The sequence below is a fragment of the Hyperoodon ampullatus genome, assembly GCF_949752795.1.
Source record: "Hyperoodon ampullatus genome assembly, chromosome: 9".
Lineage (NCBI taxonomy): Eukaryota > Metazoa > Chordata > Mammalia > Artiodactyla > Ziphiidae > Hyperoodon > Hyperoodon ampullatus.
In genome coordinates, this window is record NC_136922.1 from 13,519,811 (window position 1) to 13,547,537 (window position 27,727).

The window sequence follows — 27,727 nt, forward strand, 5'->3', positions numbered from 1 at the left end:
TATTAAAATGTAAATACATCGAGAGGTGTTGGAGAATAAACGGACCATAGAGAAATGGGACATAAGCTGGGTTTAGGGTAGAGAGAAGTATGCACAGAGGTGAGGAGAGAGGCCTATAGGGAGGTGGGAAGGGCCAAAGACAAGCTTAACCAACTTGGCAACATGGCCCCTGATCTGCCCTGTTGGTTGCGGTACGTACTTTTTCACAGGACATTAAATAATTACAAGTTGGTCCATAACCGTTAGGAAATTTTTAGTATTGACACTGTAGCATTAACATTACAAACTGAAGCGTATTCTTAATATCCTTAGATGGTCTTAGTCATAGCAAAAAGGCCCTTTAACACTGTTAAATAAACGAGGTCTTATCTAATCCCTTTTCATTTAGTTTAGAAGATTACCAACACAAAAGGGATCTCCAAAGAAGACAAAGCACACCACACACTGTCTCTGAAAAATACAGGCAACCAAGAAGAGGGGCTGACATTTAAGAATTAATCACGAACCCCGATTTCAGAATCATTTTGTTCAATAAAAAACCAACTAGTGGGCTTCCCTGGTGGCGCAGTGGTTAAGAGTCCGCCTGCCGATGCAGGGGACACGGGTTCGTGCCCCGGTCCGGGAAGATCCCACATGCCGCGGAGCGGCTGGGCCCGTGAGCCATGGCCGCTGAGCCTGCGCGTCCGGAGCCTGTGCTCCGCAGCGGGAGAGGCCACAACAGTGAGAGGCCCGCGTACCGCAAAAAAACAAAACAAACAAACAAACAAAAACCAACTAGTGACATTCATTTAGAAAGCTGGGGTTCAGATAGTTGTGGAGCAGCTCAGATCTCATATTGCACAAAAACCGCTCACTTACTTCCACATCTGTGAATTCAAGTGTTTTTCTACCATGGAGTTTAGTGCGAATCGAAAACGGTCCCATCTTCTATCAAACACATAGTACCCTCGTCCCATGAGGCGACTCCCGAATGAGCAAAACTGTGAGGGGGAAAACAAAAACCATTTTAATGTTGATTACAGGTTAATAAGCTAATGTAAGCTCTACACAGAAAAATAACATTTGCATAAAAACACACAGGGGTACAGTTTTCCTCAAAATAAAGCAGCAAAATAGTACCGAAGTCTGTGCTGCTTCAGTTTGAGCTCCTAGATTTTCTGCAGAGCCTCACAGGATGACTCAACAATAGTGACATTCAGTCTTCTGTAGCACTGAGGGCTACCTTCTCTATACCTGGAATTGAGCCAGTATTTCAGGTTGAAAAACAAAACCAAACCAAACCCAAACCAACAGCAACCAGTAGCCGGGTAGTGTGTCAGCACCACGGGCTTGTCACAGGGGTCATCTTCTCAAGGAAGACGGGGGTTCCCTGCTTCCCATCACGGTAATGGGAACGGCTGGTTCTGAGCTTCTCCTGCCAGTGGGTCATACTGTCCCTACCTGCCGTCAGCGGAGCCGGCTCCCTCCCAGCGGGGCTGAACTCCCTCCTCTCCTGGTGCTGTCTCATCTCCTCTCCCATCGGCGCGTCCAGGCTGCCCTGGGACACATCACTGCCTCTGCGCCCACGCTTCTGCTGCCCCCTTGGCCTGCCTCTGTCTCCTTCTGTCTCCTCCCCTCCCTCAGGGCCCTAATTAAGACTCTCCTTTCCAGTGACCTTTATCTGACTCACCTTGCCGCTCTGAACTCCCACAGACACCTACACATACTTCATTACATTCCGCGTGGGAATCGCTACGTGGCTGTTTTACATTATACTGAATGCTTCTGTGCCTGTCTTGATGATTATAAACGTATAAAGGTCAGGGACCCCATTCTCTTCTTCCTCCTCAATATGAGGAGAGTAGAGATTTAGGCTAAAGGATGGATTACAGAGATAAGGTCCTACGAAGTGTTCAGAGCGAACTATCACACTTAACACACGGGGCTGAAATAGGAGCAGTTAGATGTTTGATAAACGTCATTTAATGATGATGTTAGGACAACCAGAAGGCCAGCAGACAGAAATGTAAGAAGCGGCCTCTGAGAAGGTGACATTTGCCTGGTCAGAGCTCAGGCGAGTCTGCAAATATGACTCTATAACTCAACTGCAGCTTTTCCCCCTCCCCCAGGCCTCTCCCAGCAGCTCCCTGGCCTCCATCCCAGACACAGTGCTGGGTTGGCACTCATTCCACAAATCCTTCCTGGAACCAGCCTTTGGAACGGTTCTTAGGAGGAAACGCAAGACCTTCCCTTTGTTTTGTTTCTGCTTATGTTTGGGGTGGGGTTACCCTAAAATCTTGCCTCCCATCAAATCTGGTACTCCTGATGAAAAATTCTTTTCCGCACATTAAGGGCTTACTGGCCAAGTACTAAAACATACAAAGGGAGTTCTCCCGCGTGGAAGCCGGTCCCCAGCAGCATGTGGGAGCCGGTCCAGGTCCAGACATCTTTTCTTCTTTCATCTCCTTGCTAAAGACACCCTGAGCAAGTGTTCATTACAAAAATTGATTTAATGTATCAGTTGGCCGTGAGAGAAAGGACAAAGCAAAGAAACAAATCCACGGCCTTTCCATTTAAATCAGCAAAACATGAAGGGCACACAAATCTGCCAGGCTCTGAGTTGAGCTAATCCACTGTAGCCTGGCAGCTTGTCATTTGGACAAAGATCTTGATGTGCTCCAGAGTCTGGCCTTCTGGTAGAGAGCCCTGTCTCACTTTCAGACTTGGAAGCTGGAGGCCTCTTACTGTCTGTGCTACCTATGTCTCTAATTCAACACAGATGCAATGCTCAGTGCCCCAGAGGCTCCTGTCCTTGGTCGCCTATGATGCCCCAGGTAGGGCTGTAGATCCTCGCTGCACTGGCCACTGTGGCAGACCCTACTGGTTGCCAAGTTCATCAACTGCTACCCCACCCCCAGCTTTCCCTGCCTTTTCCTTGCTAACAGAACCACACTTTTGTTCTGATCTCCGACACGGAGCAGTGAGCAGGGAAGGCAGGTCTCTCCCCAGAACCTTGGGATGAAATCACGGCAGGTTTCCTTCTGTGTTAACACAATCCTATCCTTCTCTGCCACTGATTGGTATAGGGCTGGGCACATGACCTACTTCTGGTTGATGGAAGGGAAGGTCTGCTGGGGGTGCTCATAGGAAGATTTTTCTTCCCTAAGAAATGACATAAGATAGCATCTTAGAAGCAGACTCCCTTTCTGTTTGTCCCTTTCCCCCCTTTGTAGAGTGCTACTGGGTGAGGATGTGATGTTGGAGCTCGAGCTGACACATCCAGACTGTGCGCGAAAGGCAAAGAGGGTTGCAGAGATTCGCCCTCAGCAGCAGGACATTGAAGAGATGCTGAACCAAGCCTGGGAGCACTCACCTCTCGACTCCTTGTTATACGAGACAAGTAAATGACTGAAGCGCACACACTGTATGAGTTGTTTTCTATTACTGGCCCAGAAGCATTCCTGATTGTCCCTATTTTTGTACTAGCCAAGAGGCAAAGTCTCAGGCTGTTGCTGAAGTACAGGTCACCATCCTCCCCAGAAACAGGAAGTGAATTTGGCCTTCATTCATCACGCTGATAGAAGGCAGGAGGGACTCACTCTATCGTGGTGCACGGTTGATTTCACCTACACAGTTCACGCCATCTTGGGACGGTCAAAGCTAATCTTGCAGGGCTCAAGCTGGGAACAGAGTAAACCGGCTATGGGGTCCGACGTTCCCAGCCTCCCTGGATTCGGCTCTCTGATGGAAGCACCAGGCAGTCCCTTCTTAAGTGCACGTAGGGCAAACACAAACGAGCCTCCAGCTCATGCCTCCTTATACCACCCACCTCGATTTCAATGACCTTCTGAACTGTTAAAGTGGATTCTTTCAAGGAACTGGGAAGAAACTGACCTTTTCGTTAATCAGCAATCACGCGGACATGAAATGCTTCCTTCTTTCCTGCACACACACACACACACACTCAGTTCTGGTGCCATATCGTCACACCTACTAATAACAATAAAACTCAGAACCAACAGGGGAGCAAACCAGCCAGGACTGGCACCTGGCACACTGCTCAGAGACAGTTTCCAAGGCAGGTGAGCTAGACTAACTCTTGAAATCAGAGGCTCCCCGTGGATGGGCAAGGCAGGAAGTTCAGCTCCCCGTGCTCTGCTATAAACACCGTTTCTCAAGCATTATCGCTTCAAGGGAGACCACAGATACTCAGGTGTTTAAAGGATTAAAATCAGCTAGAGCCCTTACCTTTCCTTCTGTGATTTTCAAGGGGATTTCTAAGGTAATCATTCAATCATTCAGGGGAAGCCCTTTCATAAAACACTGTCCTGGAGGCCTCTCCTTAGGAAGGATGCCATTGTAGGACACAGTCACCTAAATACTGCAAAGCACAGGGGGAAACAATGCCTGGATGGAAACAGAAGGGGGCCTACCGCAAGAGGTCTGGGGTGGTGGGTGGAGAAATGACAGTCTAATAACTTCTCGGATTCGTCGGCTCCGTCCATCTCCCCTTCATCACTTGACAGTCGGCTGGCGAGGTCACCTCCAACTGGGGGTAGAGGGGGTTCCGGAGTGTAGCCACTGTGATTTGAAGATGTGCTGCTGCTTATGCTATTTGCAGATGATGGTCTAAGGGCAAGAGAGAGCAAACAGAATAAACTTTTCTGAGGGAACAAGATCCACCCAGTTTCACGGAGCTCGGAAGGCAGACCAATTAGCCTTCCAGATACATTAAGGAAGGCGGATCAATGGCAAATCTGCACAAGGGGAAAATTCAGGCTGAGAGGGTTAGCAGCGACCAGCTCTCTACAGGTTGGAGCTGAGGCCCTGCCCTGCTTGAATCTGGGCATCAGGGACAACTCCAACAGTGTAAGAGCAATAGAAAATACAAAAATAGCAACCAATGTGACAGAGAGTTAATTTAACTTAAAACTAATCTTCTAGAATTCAGTTACAACCATTCATTCATTTGCATGTAAGTAATTTGTACATGCCCTGCAGTTGCTTCTCTTTGAAAGTGGACCTGATGGGAAGATCAACCAGATAAATAGGTTCAAATCAATCAACAAAATATCAGTGATGACAAAAGACAGCCCTACACACATAGCTACTAAACTATGGCTTTATGAAATTGTTACCATACCGGCCTGAAAAAATGTTTTGTCCTGGCCATGGGGCCACAAGTTCCTTTTTTCCCCACAGCCAAGCCTGTTTCTTAATATATCAAACCACATGTAGTTTAATTGTGTCTTCTGAGGATGATTGTTTCCGTTTAATTTTTGACAAGCCTCTAGACCCACAGGCTGGCATGGCTGACTCAACAGTAGGTGTTGAAGAAATATGTTTCTCAATGAAGGAATGAATGAATTCTATGTGTATAAACAATCCAACAGATCTCATCTCAATTATGGCTAAGCTTATAGAAAAGCAGCATCGGTCACAGTAAGAGGTGGCACTAATACTTCCTGAGCAGTAAAGTGCAAAACGAAACATACACATCAGGAGAAGAGTTAGAAGAACCGTCAGAGCTAGTTGTTAGTTGTTTTCACTGCTCTCCACTTTCATGAGGTGATTGACCAGGGAGAAAGATTGGGTGGAAAAGAAGGTTTGGAGAAAAAAAAAAAATCAGGAGCTTAAAAAAATAATAATAAATAAATAAATAAAAAGGTTTTCTGTGTTCTGCTTTGAAAGCTGCCCCTTAAGTAACACGAAGCACCTTTCACTCATGCATCTCCCTTCTCCCTCATTTTCACCCTGGATTCTTTGTTGTTTTGAAATCTTTCTAGGTGTCAAAGACCTGAGTTCAAACCAGATCCCCAAAGCACAGTCATGTAAAAACAAAGCCACAAAGGTAGAAACAACCCAAATGTCCATCAACAGATGAATGGATAAACAAGACAGCTCTACAAACATAAGACACTAAACTATGGCTTTATGAAATTGTTACCATACCATATATACACAATGGAATACCATCCACAATGGAATATTAAGTCTTAAAAAGAAAGGAAATTCTGGATTTCCCTGGTGGTGCAGTGGTTAAGAATCTGCCTGCCAATGCAGGGGACAAGGGTTCAATCCCTGGTCTGGGAGGATCCCACATGCCACAGAGCAACTAAGCCCATGCCCCACCATGACTGAGCCTGCGCTCTAGAGCCCGTGAGCCACAACTACTGAGCCCACAAGCCACAACTACTGAAGCCCGTGCGCCTAGAGTCCGTGCTCCACAACAAGCCACTGCAATGAGAAGCCCGCGCACCGCAATGAAGAGTAGCCCCCGCTTGCTGCAACTAGAGAAAGCCCGCGCACAGCAACAAAGACCCAACACAGCCAAAAATAAGTAAATAAATAAATGTTCCTTTAAAAAAAACAATGAAAAGAAAGGAAATTCTGACACCTGCTACAACACGGATGAACCTTGGGGGCATGATGCTAAGTGAACGAAGGCCGTCACAAAGGACAGTTACTGTATGACGCCACTTGTACGAGGTACCTAGAGCAGTCAAATTCACAGGGACAAAAACTACAACAGCGGTCCCCAGTCGCTGGGAGCAGGGAGTTAGTATTTAATGGTACAGAGTTCCAGTACTGGATGATGAAAAAGTTCTGGAGATGGCTGGTGGTGATGGTTGCACCACTACGTGAATGTAGTTAATGCCACTAAACTGTACACTTAGAAATTAAAATAGTAAATTTCATGTATGTGTACAATGCTGCAAATAAAAAAAACCCCATAAAACCCCACAAACAAGGCCACAGGTAGTTTTCCAGTGTAATTACAACAACTCTGTTGGTATGATAATTTATTATTGACTATCACCTTCCCACCCTTATGAAAACAAAGATGCCATTCATTCTACACGTTAAAAGTCTATAGTCCAGAAAACACAACGCCCAGGTGCATTCCCTACACTCCTGGGTCAGAAGGGACAACAGCGCTGTTGCCTGTTTACAGCTGAAGACCCAAACGGTAAAACAATTTTGATAACATCAAAACATATAAAGAAAGAAAACAGCATTCGTAATCCTGCCACTCAAGATCAAGTGTTACCTCCATTTTGATTTATATCCTTCCAGACCTCTTTACTGTGCGAACAGGCACATGCATTTTTTTTAAACATCTTTATTGGAGGATAATTGCTTTACAATGGTGTGTTAGTTTCTGCTGTATAACAAAGTGAATCAGTTATACATATACATATAACCCCGTATCTCCTCCCTCTTGCATCTCCCTCCCACCCTCCCTATCCCACCACCCCTCTAGGTGGTCCCAAAGCACCGAGCTGATCTCCCTGTGCTATGCGGCTGCTTCCCACTAGCTATCTATTTTACATTTGGTAGTGTAAGAACTGGATCACATTGTACATACTATTATGCTTTTTTTTTTAAACTTAGTGATGTTGTAGAAATCTTTCCATGTATAGTAATCTATCATCATTTTAATATTCCCCAGTATAGTATTCCATAGTATGGACATATCATAATTTATTTAACTACACTATTGATGGACATTTAAGTTGTTCCCATACTTTCTGGTAGACTCTTTTTGAAGCTTTCCCCACCATATTAGGACCTCCCTATCCTGCGGGAGATAAAAGCCAGATTTTGTTGTGTGATACTAGTATCATAGTTATAAAGGAAAAGATCTTTACTTTCTAAAGATGCATTTGGAAATTTAGGTTGAGATGCCAAGATATCTGCAATTTACATCAAAACATATCAAAAAATGTAGATGGGGCTTCCCTGGTGGCACAGTGGTTAAGAATCCACCTGCCAATGCAGGGGACACGGGTTCGAGCCCTGGTCCAGGAAGATCCCACATGCCGCGGAGCAACTAAGCCCGTGTGCCACAACTACTGAGCCTGTGCTCTAGAGCGCGCGTGCCACAACTACTGAAGCCCGTGCGCCTAGAGCCCGTGCTCTGCAACAAGAGAAGCCACCGCAATGAGAAGCCCGCACACCGCAACAAAGAGTAGCTCCCGCTCCCCGCAACTAGAGAGAGCACGCGTGCAGCAACGAAAACCCAATGCAGCCAAAAATAAAAAAAATAATAAATTTATAAAAAATGAAAAAGAATGTAGATGAAGTCAACACAGTGGCAAAATATTAAAACTGTTAAAACTACGTATGCAGGTATTCATTATACTATTCTATTTTTCTGTACATGGGGAAATTTTCACAACAAAAAGTAAAAAAGAGAGAAAAATAAAAGAAAGTGAGCTAGTAGTACAGGTATGTGCAAGAAAGTGGCTGAAGAATTTACTGTTAAATGGGGCAGATGGATTGAACACATTTATCTCCTCTGTCCCAAAATATTAAAATCATAGTAAAGGGATAAAAAAGGCATTAGTTCTGAAAAACAAAGAGATCAACAGAACTGTGGTGATCATCATGGTGATGACATCCTAGTCTCCATTTAACCCCTTAAGTAATAATGGGAATCTCATTCATCTCGTTAATGATTGGTTTGGGAAAGTGCATGAGAAATAAAAGAAAATGTATTTTTTTGCGGTGGGGGGGGGTGGCTTTTGCAAAGATTTTTCTCACTTTTAAAAAGAGACACAAGGAGGGAATTCCCTGGCAGTCCAGTCATTAACACTCCTCGCTTTCACTGCAGGGGCCTGGGGTCGATCCCTGGTCAGGGAACTAAGATCCCGCAAGCTGCACAGTGTGGGCACAAAATTTTTTAAAATTAAAAAATAATGGGCAAAGGACCTTACTGTATAGCATAAGGAATATCAATATCCTGTGATAAACCATAATGAAAAAGAATATGAAAAAAATGTATATATATGTATAACTGAGTCACTTTGCTGTCATTAACACAACATTGTAATTCAACTATACTTCAATAAAAAATAAATTTAGGGACTTCCCTGGTGGCACAGTGGTTAAGAATCTGCCTGCCAGTGCTGGGGACATGGGTTCGATCCCTGGTCTGGGAAGATCCCACATGCCACGAAGCAAGTAAGCCCACGTGCCACAACTACTGAGCCTGCGCGCCTAGAGCCCGTGCTCCACAACAAGAGAAGACACTGCAATGAGAAGCCCGTGCACTGCAGTGAAGAGTAGCCGCCGCTCTTCGCAACTACAGAAAGCCCATGGGCGTCAACAAAGACCCAACACAGCCATAAGTAAATAAATAAATTTATTTTAAAAAAAAATTTAGGGCTTCCCTGGTGGCGCAGTGGTTGAGAGTTCGCCTGCTGATGCAGGGGAAACGGGTTCGTGCCCCGGTGCAGGAGGATCCCACATGCTGCAGAGTGGCTGGGCCCGTGAGCCGTGGCCGCTGGGCCTGCACGTCTGGAGCCTGTGCTCCGCAACGGGAGAGGCCACAACAGTGAGAGGCTTGCGTGCCGCAAAAAAAAAAAAAATTTTTTTTAAATGAGCAAAGGACTTGAATAGACATTTCTCAGCAAAGATATATAAATGGTGCCAGCAATCACATGAAAAGATGCTCAACATCATCAGTCATTAGGGAAATGCAAATCAAAATCACAATGAGTTACCACTTCACACCCACTAGGACAGCTATTAAAAAAAAAAAAAGAGAGAGAGACACAAGGAAAAGGTGGTCTCCACCTTCATCTGGAACTTTTTCCTCTGGAAGTGCTGTAGCCATCTTGCTAATGACGTTGAAGATGAAGCCAAAAGATCGAAGAGGGTGGAATAAAAGAAAGCCACAGAAGGAGAGCCAGAAAGAAATCATAAAGATCAGATCAGAAATAAATGAAAAAGAAATGAAGGAAACTATAGCAAAGATCAATAAAACTAAAAGCTGGTTCTTTGAGAAGATAAACAAAATTGATAAATCATTAGCCAGACTCATCAAGAAAAAAAGGGAGAAGACTCAAATCAATAGAATTAGAAATGAAAAAGGAGAAGTAACAACTGACACTGCAGAAATACAAAAGATCATGAGAGATTACTACAAGCAACCATATGCCAATAAAATGACAACCTGGAAGAAATGGACAAATTCTTAGAAATGCACAACCTTCTGAGACTGAACCAGGAAGAAATAGAAAATATGAACAGACCAATCACAAGCACTGAAATTGAAACTGTGATTAAAAATCTTCCAACAAACAAAAGCCCAAGGCCAGATGGCTTCACAGGCGAATTCTATCAAACATTTAGAGAAGAGCTAACACCTATCTTTCTCAAACTCTTCCAAAATATAGCAGACAGAGGAATACTCCCAAACTCATTCTATGAGGCCAGCATCACCCTGATACCAAAACCAGACAAAGATGTCACAGAGAAAGAAAACTACAGGCCAGTATCACTGATGAACACTGATGCAAAAATCCTCAGCAAAATACTAGCAAACAGAATCCAGGAGCACATTAAAAGGATCATACAACATGATCAAATGGGGTTTATCCCAGGAATGCAAGGATTCTTCAATATATGCAAATCAATCAATGTGATACACCATATTAACAAATTGAAGGAGAAAAACCATATGATCATCTCAATAGATGCAGAGAAAGCTTTTGACAAAATTCAACACCAATTTATGATAAAAACCCTCCAGAAAGTAGACATAGAGGGAACTTAACATAATAAAGGCCACATATGACAAACCCACTGCCAACATTGTCCTCAATGGTGAAAAACTGAAACCATTTCCACTAAGATCAGGAATAAGACAAGGTTGCCCACTCTCACCACTATTATTCAACATAGTTTTGGAAGTTTTAGCCACAGCAATCAGAGAAGAAAAAGAAATAAAAGGAATCCAAATCGGAAAAAAAGAAGTAAAGCTGTCACTGTTTGCAGATGACATTATACTATACATAGAGAATCCTAAAGATGCTACCAGAAAACTACTAGAGTTTATCAATGAATTTGGTAAAGTAGCAGGATACAAAATTAATGCACAAAAATCTCTTGCATTCCTATACACTAATGATGAAAAATCTGAAAGTGAAATTAAGAAAACACTCCCATTTACCACTGCAACAAAAAGAATAAAATACCTAGGAGTAAACCTACCTAAGGAGACAAAAGACCTGTATGCAGAAAATTATAAGACACTGATGAAAGAAATTAAAGATTATACAAATAGATGGAGAGATATACCATATTCTTGGATTGGAAGAATCAACATTGTGAAAATGACTCTACTACCCAAAGCAATCTACAGATTCAATGCAATCCCTATCAAGCTACCACTAGCATTTTTCACAGAACTAGAACAAAAAATTTCACAATTTGTATAGAAACACAAAAGACCCCGAATAGCCAAAGCAATCTTGAGAAAGAAAAACAGAGCTGGAGGAATCAGGCTCCCTGACTTCAGACTATACTACAAAGCTACAGTAATAAAGACAGTATGGTACTGGCACAAAATCAGAAATATAGATCAATGGAACAGGATAGAAAGCCCAGAGATAAACCCACGCACATATCATCACCTTATTTTTGATAAAGGAGTCAAGAATATACAGTGGAGAAAAGACAGCCTCTTCAATAAGTGGTGCTGGGAAAACTGGACAGCTATATGTAAAAGAATGAAATTAGAACGCTCTGTAACACCATACACAAAAATAAACTCAAAATGGATTAAAGACCTAAATGTAAGGCCAGACACTATCAAACTCTTAGAGGAAAACATAGGCAGAACACTCTATGACATAAATCACAGCAAGATCCTTTTTGACCCACCTCCTAGAGAAAGGGAAATAAAAACAAAAATAAACAAATGGGACCTAATGAAACTTAAAAGCTTTTGCACAGCAAAGGAAACCATAAACAAGATGAAAAGACAACCCTCAGAATGGGAGAAAATATTTGCAAATGAAGCAACTGACAAAGGATTAATCTCCAAAATTTACAAGCAGCTCATGCAGCTCAATATTAAAAAAAACAAACAACCCGACCCAAAAGTGGGCAGAAGACCTAAATAGACATTTCTCCAAAGAAGATATACAGATTGCCAACAAACACATGAAAGGATGCTCAACATCATTGATCATTAGAGAAATGCACATCAAAATTACAATGAGATATCATCTCACACTGGTCAGAATGGCCATCATCAAAAAATCTACAAACAATAAATGCTGGAGAGGGTGTGGAGAAAAGGGAACCCTTTTGCACTGTTGGTGGGAATGTAAATTGATATAGCCACTACAGAGAACAGTATGGAGGTTCCTTAAAAAACTAAAAACAGAACTACCATAAAACCCAGCAATCCCACTACTTGGCATATACCCTGACAAGACCATAATTTAAAAAGAGTCATGTACCACAATGTTCATTGCAGCTCTATTTACAATAGCCAGGACATGGAAGCAACCTAAGTGTCCATCGACAGATGAATGGATAAAGAAGATGTGGCACATATATACAATGAAATATTACTCAGCCATAAAAAGAAACGAAATTGAGTTATTTGTAGTGAGGTGGATGGACCTAGAGTCTGTCATACAGAGTGAAGTAAGTCAGAAAGAGAAAAACAAATTCTGCATGCTAACAGATATATATGGAACCTAAGGGGAAAAAAAAATAGGTCATGAAGAACCTAGGGGCAAAACGGGAATAAAGATGCAGACCTACTAGAGAATGGACTTGAGGATATGGGGAGGGGGAAGGGTAAGCTGGGACGAAGTGAGAGAGTGGCATGGACATATATACACTACCAAACGTAAGGTAGATAGATAGTGGGAAGCAGCCGCATAGCACAGGGACATCAGCTCGGTGCTTTCTGACCACCTAGAGGGGTGGGATAGGGAGGGTGGGAGGGAGATGCAAGAGGGAGGAGATATGGGGATATATGTATATGTATAACTGATTCACTTTGTTATAAAGCAGAAACTAACACACCATTGTAAAGCAATTATACTCCAATAAAGAAAAAAAAAAAAGACTAGGTTACCAAAAAAAAAAAGAAGGAGAGCCAACCCCTGATCTTTGGGGACTGGTGCCCTTTCACCTCTGGACTTCTTGTCACCGGTGGTAAGAAATTTCCTAATTACTGAAGTGGTTAGTAAGCAAGATTTTCTGCTACTTGCACCTGAAGTGTCCCAAGAAGTGTGAACAAGAGATTTTAACCTATTTTTAGAAGACAGACTGTGGCTGGAGAGTGTTAACTGATGGGAAAGGAGCTGACCTACCACAGAACCTTGAGAAGCAGGGCACCTGGAGCAGCTAGAGCTGCACAAGTCATGGGTGAGGTGAGGACTAAACATAGCGAGAGAGCTGAAAGGCTCAATCTTCTGTCGTTGGACCCGCAGGTCATCACTACTACCTCACACGGTCACGTGACTTACCACTGCCCCTGCCAGCCCTCTCGCCCTCCAATCAACCCTCAAAAAGAGAAACTGAACCAGAGAGACTCTAGACGTGGGGCCCCCAGGCTCAGCAGAGACCAGGAGGAGGCACAGGGCTAAAAACAGGAGGACTGTGGGCTGCCCCTGGTCAGATCCTCAGTTGGCACTGCCAGAATGCCTACTGCCAGGTACGTCAGCAGGCAGGATTCTTCCCTCCGGAAACTGAATGGCCCCGGAGAAAAGGCTTCCACAGCTTGCCTTTGGGAATATTCCAACAAAAGGCTGACTGGTGACATGATGACCTTTTGGTTGACAGTCCCACATAGACCTCCAATGAGCCTGTTAGAGCCTCTCTTTTAAATACGAGTGGTTAGAGATAACCAAACATTCCCAGACATCTCCAACATGAGCTGACCAACCAAACAACAAATGCATGAACACATATATGAAACAAACTTGGGGGAAATGAAGATAAAGGAAAAAAAGAGGAGGGACTTCCCTGGAGATCCAGTGGTTAAGACTCTACCCTTCCACTGCAGGGGGTGTGGGTTTGATCCCTGGTTGGGGAAATAAGATCCCGCATGCCGTGCAATCAGATAGAAAGAACCAGATCCTAAAATTTAACAAGTAAGTCGTAAACTATTTAATATACAGTTTTGAAGAGTAAAGTAAAAAAATCTTTTAGAAAGTGGAACAAGAGATTGAGAGACAACAGGAGAAAAGAGGTAAGAGGATGAAGAGGTCAGAGCAAATGATCCAACATCCAACTAACGGGAGGTTAAAAAAGAGAATAAAGACATAGTGGGGAGAAAACTATTTAGCATGTAACATGGGAAAATATCCCAGAAACAGGTGTTTCCAGGTTGAAAGGATCTACTGAGTACCTAGTACAATGAATGAAAAAAGACCTACATCAAGGGGGATCCCTGGGAAATTTCAGAGCCCCATGCTTCAGCAATTAAAAATGGAATCAGAATGTTATTAAACTTCTCAATAAAAACCTTCGATGCCAGAAGCCAATGGAAAAATTGTCTTCCATCTTCTGTAGGGAAATAATTCTCAATCCAGTTATAGACTCAGAGAGATGATCAATTAAGTGTGAGGGTAGAATACAAACATTTTCAGGTGTATAAGGATTCTAAAAATTGACCTCCCATGTCCCTTTTCACAGGAAGCTAATGGAGAAGATAAGGAGTAAACCAAGAGAGAAGGTGGCAAAGGGATCCAGGAAACAGGTGCTCCAACACAGAGAGGGTCAACAGAGTTCCAGGATGGTAGGAACTACTGTTTTTCACTCTAACCCTTTTAGTACTATTTAGTTTTTGAACTATGTGTCTATACTATGTTGATTTTAAAAAAAGAAGTTTCATTAAGAAAAAAAATTTTAGAACAGTTGAAACACTCCATAGTAAGTTCTAGTTGCCAGACAAAAGAGAGGAGACCAGGGGAGGAGAATCGTGGAGAGTAAAGCTGAGCATGAAAACTGCGAGCTGCAGAGCGGAATCAGCTCTGAGAGCCAAGACAGAAACATGAAGGAAGGACGCTGGGCACATGTGTGCATGTGCACAACGGGAAGGAGCTCTGGATCTCCTCGTTTTTAGACTTGTGTCCCTCAGGACATGGGCACCCTCCTGGTGATGACGGAATGGTGGATGCTTTCAAGACCTCCTCCCAGCTCTGATCACTGCCCTCCAGGGTGGAACCTGGAGGGATGGAGTGCGCTGGGGCCAGCTTGTGTCTCAAAAAAGCCAAGGCTTGGAGAGGATGATGGGGGAATTAGGCAACTGGCCATGAGAAAGTGTGCAAAAAGCCTCGCAAGTGTTAAGCTGCCGTCCAACCTTTCTTCCTCGGCACTACATTACCCCTCACGCCTCCACTTACCAGTCTGGTCTAAAGACAGTGCATGTGATGATGGTCCCTGTCCAGTTACACCCAGAGGAACTTAAAGTCCCCTAACCCCCACCACTTTGAGGAAGCACGAGCAAAACAACTGACCTTAACTGAGTCCTAACTGTATGTAGGCACGTCACATACCTTTTCTCACTGGAGCTACCCCACTGCCTTAGGTGCGTGTAACTATGACCTACATTTCTCAGATGAAGACATTGGTTGCCAAGCTAATAAAAAGTGGTCATGAGACTTGGTTCTGCCTGCTTGACTTCAAAGGCCCCCCTGTTGAGAAACGAGTAGGAAAAGCCCAGGGACAAACAGAAGTCAAGGAGAGAAATGGCTTCCACTTTGGCGATTACACCATGTAATGAAGTAGCTTTCACTCCAGACTCACCTCTGCCCTTTGTCAGGTATCTAGGACCTTCGGCCTCTTTCCCTGCCGCCCTTGTCAGTCTTAGATTCACTGGCATTTGCCATTTTCTACTTTAAGGGGAGATGTGTGAGCATCTGTGAGACAGAGGGGGATGTGCCCAGATCTTGGCAGCAATGACCTCCACAGCTGACCCTTCCTCCCTCTGCTGCCCCCTTCCCCCAGCCCCCGCGCCTCTCCAACAGAGTCCTTATGGCTTTGGTTGGCCTGGTCATTCATAGCCCTTGGGCTCTGTGGGGCAAATAATGTGTTTCCTTAGAGTTGGGGGCAAAGAAATAGAGCATACTGGTATGGTATCCAAGGGCCCCCAGCTTGAAGGACAGAGGCCAGGAGGCCAGGTGAATGGAAATCAGGTTGCACTGAGGCCTTCACGGGCTCCCACTGCTTTCCCATTGACTACCACTGCCCCCTACTACCAGCTACCATGAACTGAGTGCTTATGATGAGCTTGGTATTTTATCTCACTTAATTCTCCTTAGCTCCGTCTGACAGTTGAGCAGTTTGAGGCCAGAGAGGCTGAGAGACACGGCCACGTCCATCTAGTCAGCAGACAAGGAGTTGAGCCTTGCACTTCCAATCCTGTTCCAACCCTTGCTAGCTAACTTTCACTTTTCCAATCCTAGACCCAAGTCCCTCTTTTAGGAACCCCTGACAGGATGGGTTGCAACTCAAAAATAGGAGAACTGGAATATTTTCAAGGTTACCGAAACGATATTTAAGATATAAATTCACACACTGTTAGCATTTCCTACAAGAGAAATTCACGATTGGGAAGGGATAATCATAATTCCATTCATGTGTGACATTTTTTTTTGGCCCATTATAGATAATGAGTGTGATTGAAACATCTATTATATTTACATCGTTAATATGAGGGAAATAACTGCTTTAAGTCTTATGTGGGTATGTTTACTTCTGATCGTGCTTTTTCGATCTCTGATGGCATGGGGTCTTGTGTGAACCTAAGACAACTGAAAAAGGACGTTATTTCCCCCTAACTGTGGAACAGAGTTCACCCCTGAGTTTTCTGGTGCGTTGAAAAGCGTCCTCAGAAATTATTCTCTTCCAACATTTGTAATGTGCTCCTTGGCCTCCCCTTTTCCTTCAGAGACATTCTTTTCTGCCGATTAACCTCACCCTCTCTCTTTCTTCTATTTCCCTAAAAGAACATAAACACCTGGCATTTCTCTCTTGACAAACATTCCCCTGAAAATTAAACCAAAAAAAGGAACAGAAAGAAGCAGCTCTTAAGGCTCCACTGTTGCCTGTTTCATTTTTTAACGGCTGCCCCCAGCTTCTCTGTTAAGCCAGGTACCACTGCTTGGGTGCGAAGTGCCTGCATCAGTCAACGTCGATGGAGAAATGTATAATAAAAGAGTTTTCAAACTGGGGTTCCCTGGAGTCCTTGGGGAAGCTGAGGTGATCCCTTGGATGGGCTGGGGGACAGTGGGTTCTGGGTACACGTGTGATGAGAGCAGGGCTGAGCGGGCTTCAGGTGGAGGCAGGTCTGCTTTTATATCGGGTACCGTGTAAGGTTCTGTGGGAACAAAAAAGTTCCATCGCCACCAAGAAGTTTGAAAGCTACTGTAGATAGACTTGAAGCCCCTTCCAGAAGTTTGGAGCAGAACTGTGTCCCCAAGGGTAATATCCTTCCCCAACATCTGGCACCACAGTGAGAAATCATAAAACGATCTTGGAAAATGAGGGATGGCAAGGACAGCGGCCAAGTAAACAGACGACGACAACCACCCGACAATGGTTATGATGGTGGAGGTGTGCGGGTGGTGACTCCATCTGACTCCGTCTGACTCCATCCATCCCCCCAGATGCCTGAGGCTGAGCTTGGTGATTCCAAGAGAGGGGCTCCAGCTGCCGAACTGGTCAGGCTTGCACCAAAGTGTAAGGCATGAGAGATCCTGGTAGGTCAGTAACAACTGTCATCAAATATTTGCTTTTGCTTTAAAAATAAATTCCTTCCCCTTCTTTTGTAACTATATTCTCTTAATGCCTACTTGCTGACTGGACAATTACTCTTTGAGACTCACAGTGTATGCATTAAAAATCATCAGAGGGGACTTCCCTGGTGGTGCAGTTGTTAAGAATCCACCTGCCAATGCAGGGGACACGGGTTTGAGCCCTGGTCCAGGAAGATCCTACATGCTGCAGAGCAACTAAGCCCGTGCGCCACAACTACTGAGCCTGTGCTCTAGAGCCCGTGAGCCACAACTACTGAGCCTGTGTGCCACAATTACTGAAGCCCGTGCGCCTAGAGCCCGTGCTCCGCAACAAGAGAAGCTACCGCAATGAGACGCCCGCGCACCGCAGCAAAGAGTAGCCCCCGCTCGTTGCAACTAGAGAAAGCCAGTGTGCAGCAAAGAAAGCCCAATGCAGCCAAAAAAAACCCCCAAAATCATCAGAGGATACTAATATCTGCACTTATATTGTGTTATTAATGTTTCCTTTTTATGATGCTATGGATATTTGAGTCTCATCTCCTAAACTCCAAATTCTTGAAAAGCAGGATCTAGTTTCATTCATCTCTGTGCCCCTGCCTGAGGGTACCTAACACAGTACCTTGCTTATGGAGCAAGCACTCAATAAATATTTTTGAATGAGGGTTACCTGTCCTATCACCTGGAAATTGGTCTGTGGCTCATTATGGCACTCCACTGCCCGTCAAAACACACATACATGGATTTTCAACCCAAGTGGAATTTTTTTCTCCCTCCCTCTTTTTTTTGGCCACGCCGCATGGCATGTGGGATCTTAGCTCCCCAGGCAGGGATCGAACCCGTGCCCCCTGCAGTGGAAGCTTGGAATCCTAACCACTGGACTGCCAGGGAATTCCCCCAGGTGCGTTTTGTTTTCCATTCTTTCCTTTCTGTCCAGGACGACCAAATAAAACCCCAAAGAGGTGGCTCAGCTTTCTTGGTATGGAGGGAAATGTAAGGACAGACAGCCCTGTCACGGCAATTTTCCCTTTACCCTGACCATTGGAGAGTTGTGGAAAAAATTCACAAAGTATCATGGCAAGTGGGCTCCTAAGCTGTGCTGATTACCCATCCCCCCAGGCTTCCCCCACTCTCTGCTCCAGGAATCTTCAACTAATCTAAAAACTCAGGTGACCAGAAAGTTGCCTGGTGGTTGAGTGTCACCCTTTCAGCTATTTATCTCTAGCTGCCTCTTACTCCGCGAAAACACATCCTGGCGGATACAGGTCTGCTAGGGAGGATGACGATCACGGCAATGATGACCAGGGTGAGGATGACAATGGTGACAGCAGTTAACATCCACTGAACGCTACGTGGCAGGCACTGGGCTGAGCCCCTCACACCCATTCTCTCCTTTCAACTTCACAACCACCTCCCCAGGTAGGACGCTAACGACTCCCATTTCACACGTGATCCGACCACACACGACCCAGCCAGGCAGGGTCACTTGACCACGGCCTCAAGGCTTCTATCGCCCAGGTGGGACTTACCTAGGAAGCACAGAGTTAGGTGGCCTGGATTTTGCAGGGGACGCGACTTTAGGTTCTGGGCCCAAGCTCCCTGAAGATCCCGGCAGCGAGTCCTGCGCTGGCCCGGATGGGTTTGGAAGTACTTCCCTTGCCGAAGTCAGGAGATGCTCTTTATCTTTAACTTCTTTTTCCCGGGACTTGGCTTTGTGTTCCGCCAGAAGGAGGTCAAACTGCTTTTTCCGGCCTGGGACTGCCCTCCGATGGCTTAGTGAATGAGTCTAAGGAGAAGAGAGACGGAAAGCACAGCCTCTTTGATCAGCACATAAACCTGCTTCCCCAGGCCCTCCATTTCAGAAACAGCAATTCATGGGAATTTAGAGGTGTTTGAAAAGTCAACTTCAAGGCAACAGCTCCTGTTCTGTGGCTGGGAAGAGGCGGAGACCACACAAAACGCAACCGTGCCCTACGCTCCTGGCGTTAAGAAGCCAAAGCTTCCTCCAAAAAATGGCATAAGATGACGAGCTTCAGCGCAGAACCCATGAGAACCTCTCTGATGAAAGGCAACGGTGAGGGCGTGCTGGAGTTAATCCAGGTGCAGGTGGGAGGCTTGCTTTGGCCCAGACACACAGAGCCACCAAGCAGAGAGGGCCACAGCCTCCATCCCAAGAGGCACTGGCAATTCAGTATGAAATACGGGGCTGGGGGCCACCCACTGGCGGCCGCCTTGGGTCAGCTGTCCCCTGGCCACCCCGCTGTGGCTGGATCAGGGGCACGGCGGCGGCGGCTCGTCCTCCCCTCCGGGGCTGCCTTTCAGGGCGCTGCCACCGCCGCCGCGCTGCTCCTGCATACATTAAAACGTAGCAGGGTTTAGAACCGCCTGTGAGTGCCTATAAATACAACTCACTGTCTGGCCTCACAAGTAACAGGGGAAGCCTATTTTTTTTTTTTTTTTTCCCTTCTTAAAAAGCCAGCCAGCTTGAGGCAGGCGCTCTGCTACCATGGAAGAGAAGAAAGCATTTCCCTTACAAAGAACAGCTGGGGGTCATGTCGAGGCTCCACACCCTGCCGTGTGCAGAGAGTGGCATGCAAACATTTCGACAAAGGCCCCAGCGAGAGCAGGAAGTATTTTTTATGGAAAGAGAAATACCTTGCAGGTGAGGGATCTTGTGCAAGGTTTCTTTGTCTCGGGATCCAATACTCCACAGTGTTTATTTGGGTCAAATTCTCTCTCTGGTTTAAGAAACAAACAAAAAATATAAGAAAAAAGGAGACTAAATAGGATTTGGCATTAAGACCACATTTTTTTAAAAAATGCACATTTGCACCAACAAGTGAGACATTGTCAGGCAATCTGTTTTTTTTTTTTGGTTTTTTTTCCAACCGGCTGCTAAAATGCTTCCAGAACCGCTGGGGGAAGATGGCGCTCCCCTCTGAACCCAAGAATTCCCAAGTCCAGCGGGAGGCGGTAGGGATCGGAATGCACAGGGAATGGGGGGTGGGGGTGGACAGCGGAGGGAAAGGAGCCAGATGCTCTCACACCTTCACTCCAAACAATTCCCCCCGGTACCTTTGGGCCGAGGTGGCTGCAGATCAGGGAGAACCACCTGAGGCCCAAGGGCCACTTTTTCCCCCCGGGGTAGCTCCAGGAATACATCACCCACTCTTCCTGCCCTGCCGCCCTAATAGTTTTAGCCGTTTAAGTGGGAGATTATTCCTTGCCATGTCAGTGTGACCTGCCTGTCTCAATGCTTTGCAAAGTCCTCAGCACGAAGCTTTCCACGCAGCCTTGCCGGCCAGAAAAATCATTTCCCGGATTCAGGAACATATAGGCAGGGGCAGGGGCAGGTGTGGGCTTTACACTGAGGCTGCACCTGAAGGTGCAGAGAGGGCAGGGCCTGTCGGTGTCACAGTCGCGCTGCCCCTGGACTGAGGTCTGATGCTCCACATGGGAACAAGCCAGGTCCCTCAGGGACCTGCTGAGGGAGGCGGGCTTTCCCCGGCTCCTGCCTTCCCGCTGGACTCCTGACGGCTCATGTTGGGGTTACTTCTAAGGAATCTGCTCTTTTTATGCCCATTTTGGATCCTTCACCCCTTCTGGATTACAGAAATGCTCTCCTCCCCTGGAAAACGAGGGTATGTGCGACAATCTCTTAAGGACCCTTCAGGCTTTAAAGTTCCACCTCTTGATGACCTGTGCCATTTCTGGAAGGCACCCAACAGACACCTGAGTCCTGCAGGGCAGGAATGACATAGCTCTTCTGAGCATCCAGGGAGACGGGCAGCAGCATTGGCGGGTGGGTGGATGGGTGCACGGGGGGTGAAGATATACTTGGTGGAATGCCTCCTTAAGGGCCTCCAATGGTTGCAAGCTAAAAAGAGGTTACCTTGCCTGAAAAACTGCCTGAACTTGGTGGAGTAAGCTCTGACCATAATAAATGAACGCACTCTATTTTTAAAAGAAGGTTTCGGAGCCGTGGGGAGGTTGCGACAGTGGTGATGATGATGTTTGCAATAAAACCGTTCTCATATCCAAGATAGATTTCCTGGTTGACTATCAGAGTGCATCCTGCCTCTTTCTTTTGCTTTTGTCTTCTTTTTTTTAAGCTTCATTTTTAAGAAAAGAAAACTGCTAGGCCTGGAGACGTTCGCTTCCTATGAGCCCTCTCTGCCCACCGAGGAGGGTCTGGGTGCCAGCCTCCAGGCCGCCCGGTGTGAGTTCTTTCCCTTGGGCCTGGCGGAGTCAGACCCATGCCCAGATCCACACTGGCACTCGTGCTGGCCTGGAACTGAGCAGGTTGTTTGGCTGGGGGTAGGAGCTGGCTGCCAAATGTGAAAGTGAGAGAGAAATAAGCAAAAGACCCAATGAGACAAAACCACCAACAAAATGCAAAATCCCCAAACACACAAAAAATGCCCGAACAACTTCAGATTAAGGTGCCGGCTGGAAGCCATGGTCATACTTCTGCCAGGAGGAGGAAGCCAGCTTCACTGCGCCCAGCCAGGCCTATTGGATTGCCCCCCTCTGCAGAGTGAAGATGAACTTTCCCTGCAGGGAGACAGCCAGGAGTGGGGGGGCTCCGTCCACACAGTGAGGCCCCCGCCCTCAAGAGAGCGCCAGGCTCTGCCTTTCTTTCTGGACAGCGGGTGGAAAGGACATGGAGAGATTTTCAGGGTAAAATAACTGTGTCGTTTGAATGCTTTGGGCCTGAGGTACTTTTAAGAAGTAAACTTTTTAAAAGTGACAGATGTAAGATAGAGAAACTGAAACACGGATAAACACAAAGTAGAAAATGAAAATGACCCACAATTCTTGGGGCGCTTAGGAATTATGCTCATACCAGAGGACACAGCTTCACTCTCACAGGGCAGCTTACCCTGTACGGTGGACCCATGAACAACTGTGCAGGTCCACTTACACGCGGATCTTTTGCAATAGTACATACTGTAGTTCTACATGATTGGAGGTTGGCTGAATCCGCAAATACAGAGGAACTGCAGATACCGAAGGGCCAACTAGAAATTATACAGGGATTTTTGACTGCGTGGAGGGTCGGCACCCCTAATCCCTGCGCTGTTCAAGGGTCAACTGTATTTTCTCTTTTCTGGTTGACATTTGATAAATGCCCAGAGTGTGTGAAGAAGTTATAAAGTTTATAGCTTTTCTTGTTCTTTTAGAGAAAGTAAAACTGCCAGATTTCCTTCTACAACAATCCCAAAGCAAATATCACCCACTTGGGGGCCCCTAAGTGCAACCATTGTCTTAAGGACTGGCCATGTGCACCTTTCTGGGTACCCTGAGGTACTCAGGCAACCAAGTAGATTGGAGAGAGGCCCTTCAACGCCCCATCTGCTGCGCCAGTCCAAGCGTTCCCAGATGGAAATTCCAATCTGCTTATGTGGGAAAGGCAGTTGTAGCCCCAGACCACAGAATCAACCTGGAAACCAACGAGACCAAAGGATGGAGATGGGCAGACAGCACCAATGCGACTGTCCCAAGCCTGCCCTGAGCTACTGGGAGATATCACGGTGGATTGCCCGACTCTGCTTTCCGGAACCCAGGGGCAGTTCGGCCTGTCAGTGTGAGGACAAGACCCTCCGAATTCACAGACTGCTGAGGGGTTGCAGAGCCTCCTGCCTCGGGGTCACTAAGGAAACTGCTGCTCAGTGCTGAGCTGAGAGAGGTACCGCATCTGGCCTGGGATTAAGAGAACCAGTTCTCCCCTGTATTTTTAGGGGCGGGGGAGGTTCCTGTTTGCAGGTAAACTCCGTGTCTCCCTTAAAACGAAACAGACCTGCTCAGTGATAAGAAAGCATCACTCTCTCGTTCTGGACGCAACTCAACTGCAATCTGATCACGAGCCAGACTCGAAGGACACAGACACGTACCTGAAAGTCTCCTGTAAGGCTTGTTGTTGTTTTTGGTGCCATTTTGGTGTTTCTTGTCTATGGTGGCAGACAAAATTCCTTTGCCATTTAAGATCTTCTCTGGGGAAGGTGGCACTGACTTGGACATCAAGACCGGCTTAATTACAGGTGGGGTGGAGACGGCAGAGGATGAGGTGGAGAAGAAGGTGACCGCAGTAGTGGTTGCAGAGTTCATTTTGACATTGGCACCATCTGCCTTCACTAGGTTAGGAATTTTCTCTAAACTGACTACGGGAACCGGAACACTGAAAAATAAATGAACAAACACACACAATTGCCTTCTTTGATTCATCTGGTATGCTAAGAAGATATCCCTGCTTATCATTATCAGGACACTTCCTTATCACTTATTTATACTCCTCCTATACTAGAGCAGCAGGATTCCAGTTCTGACGGGAGGGAGATGCACGCCTTGGAAAGGACCAATAGCGGGTGTGAGGCTGGCACAGTGCCAGGGATGGCATCAGAACTGATTACCTCCTGGACCGGTTGTCCCCGTAGATCCTGCAGCTCCCCCCTTTCTCAGTCCCTTTAGTCGGCAGTCTCCGAGACAGCACCTTAGGCAGAACAAGGCGCCTGCTGTGAAGCTCAGGAAGCGATGCTGTCTGTCCACGAAGGCCGCTGTGCCACGGAGCCGCGTGCTGAATCACGCCCCCTCCCTCCCCGCTGCTCGGCTGGTCTCCCACCCAGGCGATCGGGCCTGACATCTGTTTAGCTCGGAGCTCACACAACACGGAGGCATGGCTGCGGGCCAGCGTGCCACGCTATACACTGTCAGAGGACTTCTGGATCACTCATATCCCGGGGATGGGCTCAAATTGAGTGAGCCGCCATGGAACATTATCTAATATTCCATTTTAGGCAGCTAGTTATGTAAATAGGCAATTCTCAAGGCTGGCAGGTGAGAGGATGAATTTTAAGAAGACAGAGCACAAAGGTGTTATGTTTGCTCTGCAGAGTCTGTCACCTTAGCCCCACTTCCCTGCCATTTCTCCTGTAACGGATATGCATTTGATTTCTGTGCATTTCATGCTGGATGACCCTGTGTCTGGGGGGCGGTGGAGAACTCTGTCTCGGGGTCTGAAAAGATGAGATGAGATGAATAAGCTTGGTTTCGGTTCCTGAACTAGATTCCCTTTCCTCCTTGCAGGGGGGCAGGATGTGAACAACTTCAGCCCCCCCGAGTCATTTCTGAGATGACAGTGAAGCCGACTTAGCTCTCTGAATGCCAAATGGGCTAGAAGAGGGCTTAGACATGCCTGCAGACGATGGAGGACATGAGAGACAGGTTGGTTTTGCAGTTGAGGAGTCTTATCTGCCCACATGGCTGGCCGGCTCTCCCTTCCCTAAGATTCATCCACAGATCATTTCTTTGATCAACTTGTTCATGAAATTATTTCAGCAACCCCTCAGCCCCTGCCCCTTTGCTGACTTTGGAACAGGATCCCGCACGTTATTTACAGGCCTTTGCTAGTAAGCAGGGCACTCAGGGGTGGAACACAACGCTCCCAGACTTGAGACTTCACCCCAGGACCACGTGCTTTCTTGTCCCGGGGAAGTGTGGGGTGGGACTTCGAGTCCCACGTGAGGGGAAACTGGAACAGTGGTTTTTAGTTAGACACCAAGTCCCTGACAGTTCAGCCTTTGATGAGTGTTTCAATCACCGAGATATAGCTGCACTGCTGCTACTTTCTAGTTAATGGCAATTCTCAAAGCACTCCCCTATCGCTGAGGAAGAGCACAAGAAGCCCTTGAAAAGTCAGCACACTAAGGAGCTTCAAAGATATTACCTGGTGAAATTAGTGCTGCATTCTTGATTTCTTCCAAATGGTAAAAAATGCAAAGCCATGGGATATGGAATTCGTCCAGGCTCATTCCTTCACTCAATTTTAAAAGACACAAATTATAGAAACCAGAGTCGCAAAGAGATGTTTGTACACGTTGTTCACAGCAGCATTATTTACAGTGGCCAAAAGGTGGAAGCAACCTAAATGTCCACTGATGGATAAATGGATAAACAAAATGTGGTATATACATACAATGGAATATTATTCAGCCTTAAAAAGGAAGGACATTCTGACACATGGATAAACACTGAGGACATTATGTTAAGTGAAATAGGCAAGTCAGAAAAAGGTGAATACTGTATGATTCCACTTGTATGAAGCACCTAGAGTGGTCAAGTTCATAGAGACAGAAAGGAGAATGGTGGTCACAGGGGAGTATCCAGTTTAGCGATACCGTTTAGCGGGTATCGAGTTGCAGTTTTGCAAGCTGAAGAGCCCTGGAGATGGGCTGCACGACAATGTGAATGTACTTAATACTCCTGAACTGGACTTTAAACATGGTTAACATGGGAAATTTTGTTACATGTATTTTACCATAGTTTAAAAAAAAAAATTTTAATGTACAAACCAAAAAAAAAAATCCCACAAATTACAAACTCATGTAACTTAAATTATACTTCAATATCCTGACTTTAAAAATACATATTGGGCTTCCCTGGTGGCGCGGTGGTTGAGAGTCCACCTGCCGATGCAGGGGACACAGGTTCGTGCCCCGGTCCGGGAAGATCCCACATGCCGCGGAGCAGCTGGGCCCGTGAGCCATGGCCGCTGAGCCTGCACGTCCAGAGCCTGTGCTCCGCAACGGGAGAGGCCACAACAGTGAGAGGCCCGCGTACCGCAAAAAAAAAAAAAAAAAATTATAAGAGCCTGCTTAAAAAGCTCTTGTTGATTTATCTGTCACCCTTGTTTTGACCTGCAGACTTTTATTTCTTTAGAAAAAAGTTAAACTTCAAGTGTTGACGTGAACACGTGGACTAGTAGCCAGGTGAGAGGATTCTCTAGCACGTGTGTGGTCTCCTCTGATATAGTTCCTTGTGAAGCCAAGTGAGTTCAGGAAAGGAAATTAGGACCTTCACGCTCCAGATCCAGCTCTTGTCCCATGAGCCGGTCTGAGTTGCGTGCTGAATACTCATGAGCTTAGCAGAGATATGATGTTGGGATAGAATGATCCAGAGCAATTAGACCAAGTGAAATAAATTTAAAAACCGAGTCAAGTGGTCCTCAGATGCTCACAGTACAGCCTGCGTTTCTCCCCTGAGGTCACGGTCCAACTCCAGCAAGTCCCTTAAGGCAGATACGAGAGCACAGGTGCAGCGGGTCCAGCCACTGGAACAGTGCCACGTGACTCACCTCTTTGATGGTGATGCTTCTTCCTGACTGCATGTTAGTGACTGAGCTTGAGCCAAGCCGGCGGATATGTGTGACTGATCTCCTAATTTGGGATTTTCTCCACTACTTGAGCGTGGTCCACTCACACCCTCTACTGCCAACGCTTCCGTAACTCCAGCTGGACTTCAGTCCCAGTGCCCAGAGACAGGATGTGGGACTGAAGTGCATCAGAAACAAGAAGGGAAGGCTGATGTGTGGCCCTCTTGGATTGGAATGGGGGGTGTTAAGGAAAGAATGTTTCAAAGGGCTCCAAAGACCAGGTGAGGAGTGGAGCCACGGCGTAAACGCCCCTGAAGCCAGGTAAGCAGCCACTTGGCACTGGGAGGAGAAGGAAGATTGAGTTGCTGGGGTGGGAATTCTGAGGGTGTCCACTAGCTAAGGGAGAAGGGCTATAGACAGACAGGAGGACAGACTGCGGACCATCTCTGATCCTTTTTTCTTTTTTTCTTTTTTTTTTTTTTCCGTACGCGGGCCTCTCACTGCTGTGGCCTCTCCCGTGGCGGAGCACAGGCTCCGGACGCGCAGGCCCAGCGGCCATGGCTCACGGGCCCAGCCGCTCCGCGGCATGTGGGATCTTCCCGGACCGGGGCACGAACCCGTGTCCCCTGTATCGGCAGGCGGACTCTCCACCACCGCGCCACCAGGTAAGCCCTGATCCTTTTCTCTTTAGCATCCGTTCTTTCCCCCAAAGGCTTTGGGCTTCCCCTCTAAGGCGACCTGCTTGTGGCCTGAGCTGAGAAGGTACTCCTACTGGGTGTTAAGAGAAGACAGGGAAGCAGGAAGCTCAGTGATAGTAGCAAGGGTCAAACACATCCTCAGGGGAAATGAGAGAGAGAGAGAGACAGACAGAGACAGAGACACAGAGAGAGAGACAGAGAGAGAGAGACCTTCCTAGTTAACCTCGCCACCCTCATTCCCCAGCATAAATGTCAGCCACTGGTCCAGCTGAGAATTCAGTCTCCTTTCTTCACTACTATTGGCAACAGCCCCCAGACCCCAAACAGATGAACAAGGAGCAAATGATCGC

At 46.3% G+C, this 27,727-nt stretch overlaps 1 protein-coding gene across 6 annotated transcripts in view; it reads right to left on the bottom strand.

The window, feature by feature from the left end:
• ATXN7L1 (ataxin 7 like 1) overlaps positions 1 to 27,727 on the bottom strand; it is a gene marked incomplete at both ends in the record, with an annotated part of 243,549 nt that overhangs the window by 12,679 nt on the left and 203,143 nt on the right. For 5 of the 6 annotated variants that reach the window (XM_079711419.1, XM_079711421.1, XM_079711420.1 and 2 more), the window contains 5 exons: positions 859 to 980; positions 4,413 to 4,608; positions 19,061 to 19,317; positions 20,187 to 20,269; positions 23,426 to 23,709. In XM_079711419.1, coding sequence (XP_079567545.1) covers positions 859 to 980; positions 4,413 to 4,608; positions 19,061 to 19,317; positions 20,187 to 20,269; positions 23,426 to 23,709 — 942 coding nt within the window. Of the gene's footprint in view, positions 1 to 858; positions 981 to 4,412; positions 4,609 to 19,060; positions 19,318 to 20,186; positions 20,270 to 23,425; positions 23,743 to 27,727 lie in introns of all 6 variants that reach the window. The other variant, XM_079711416.1, reaches the window with a different exon arrangement.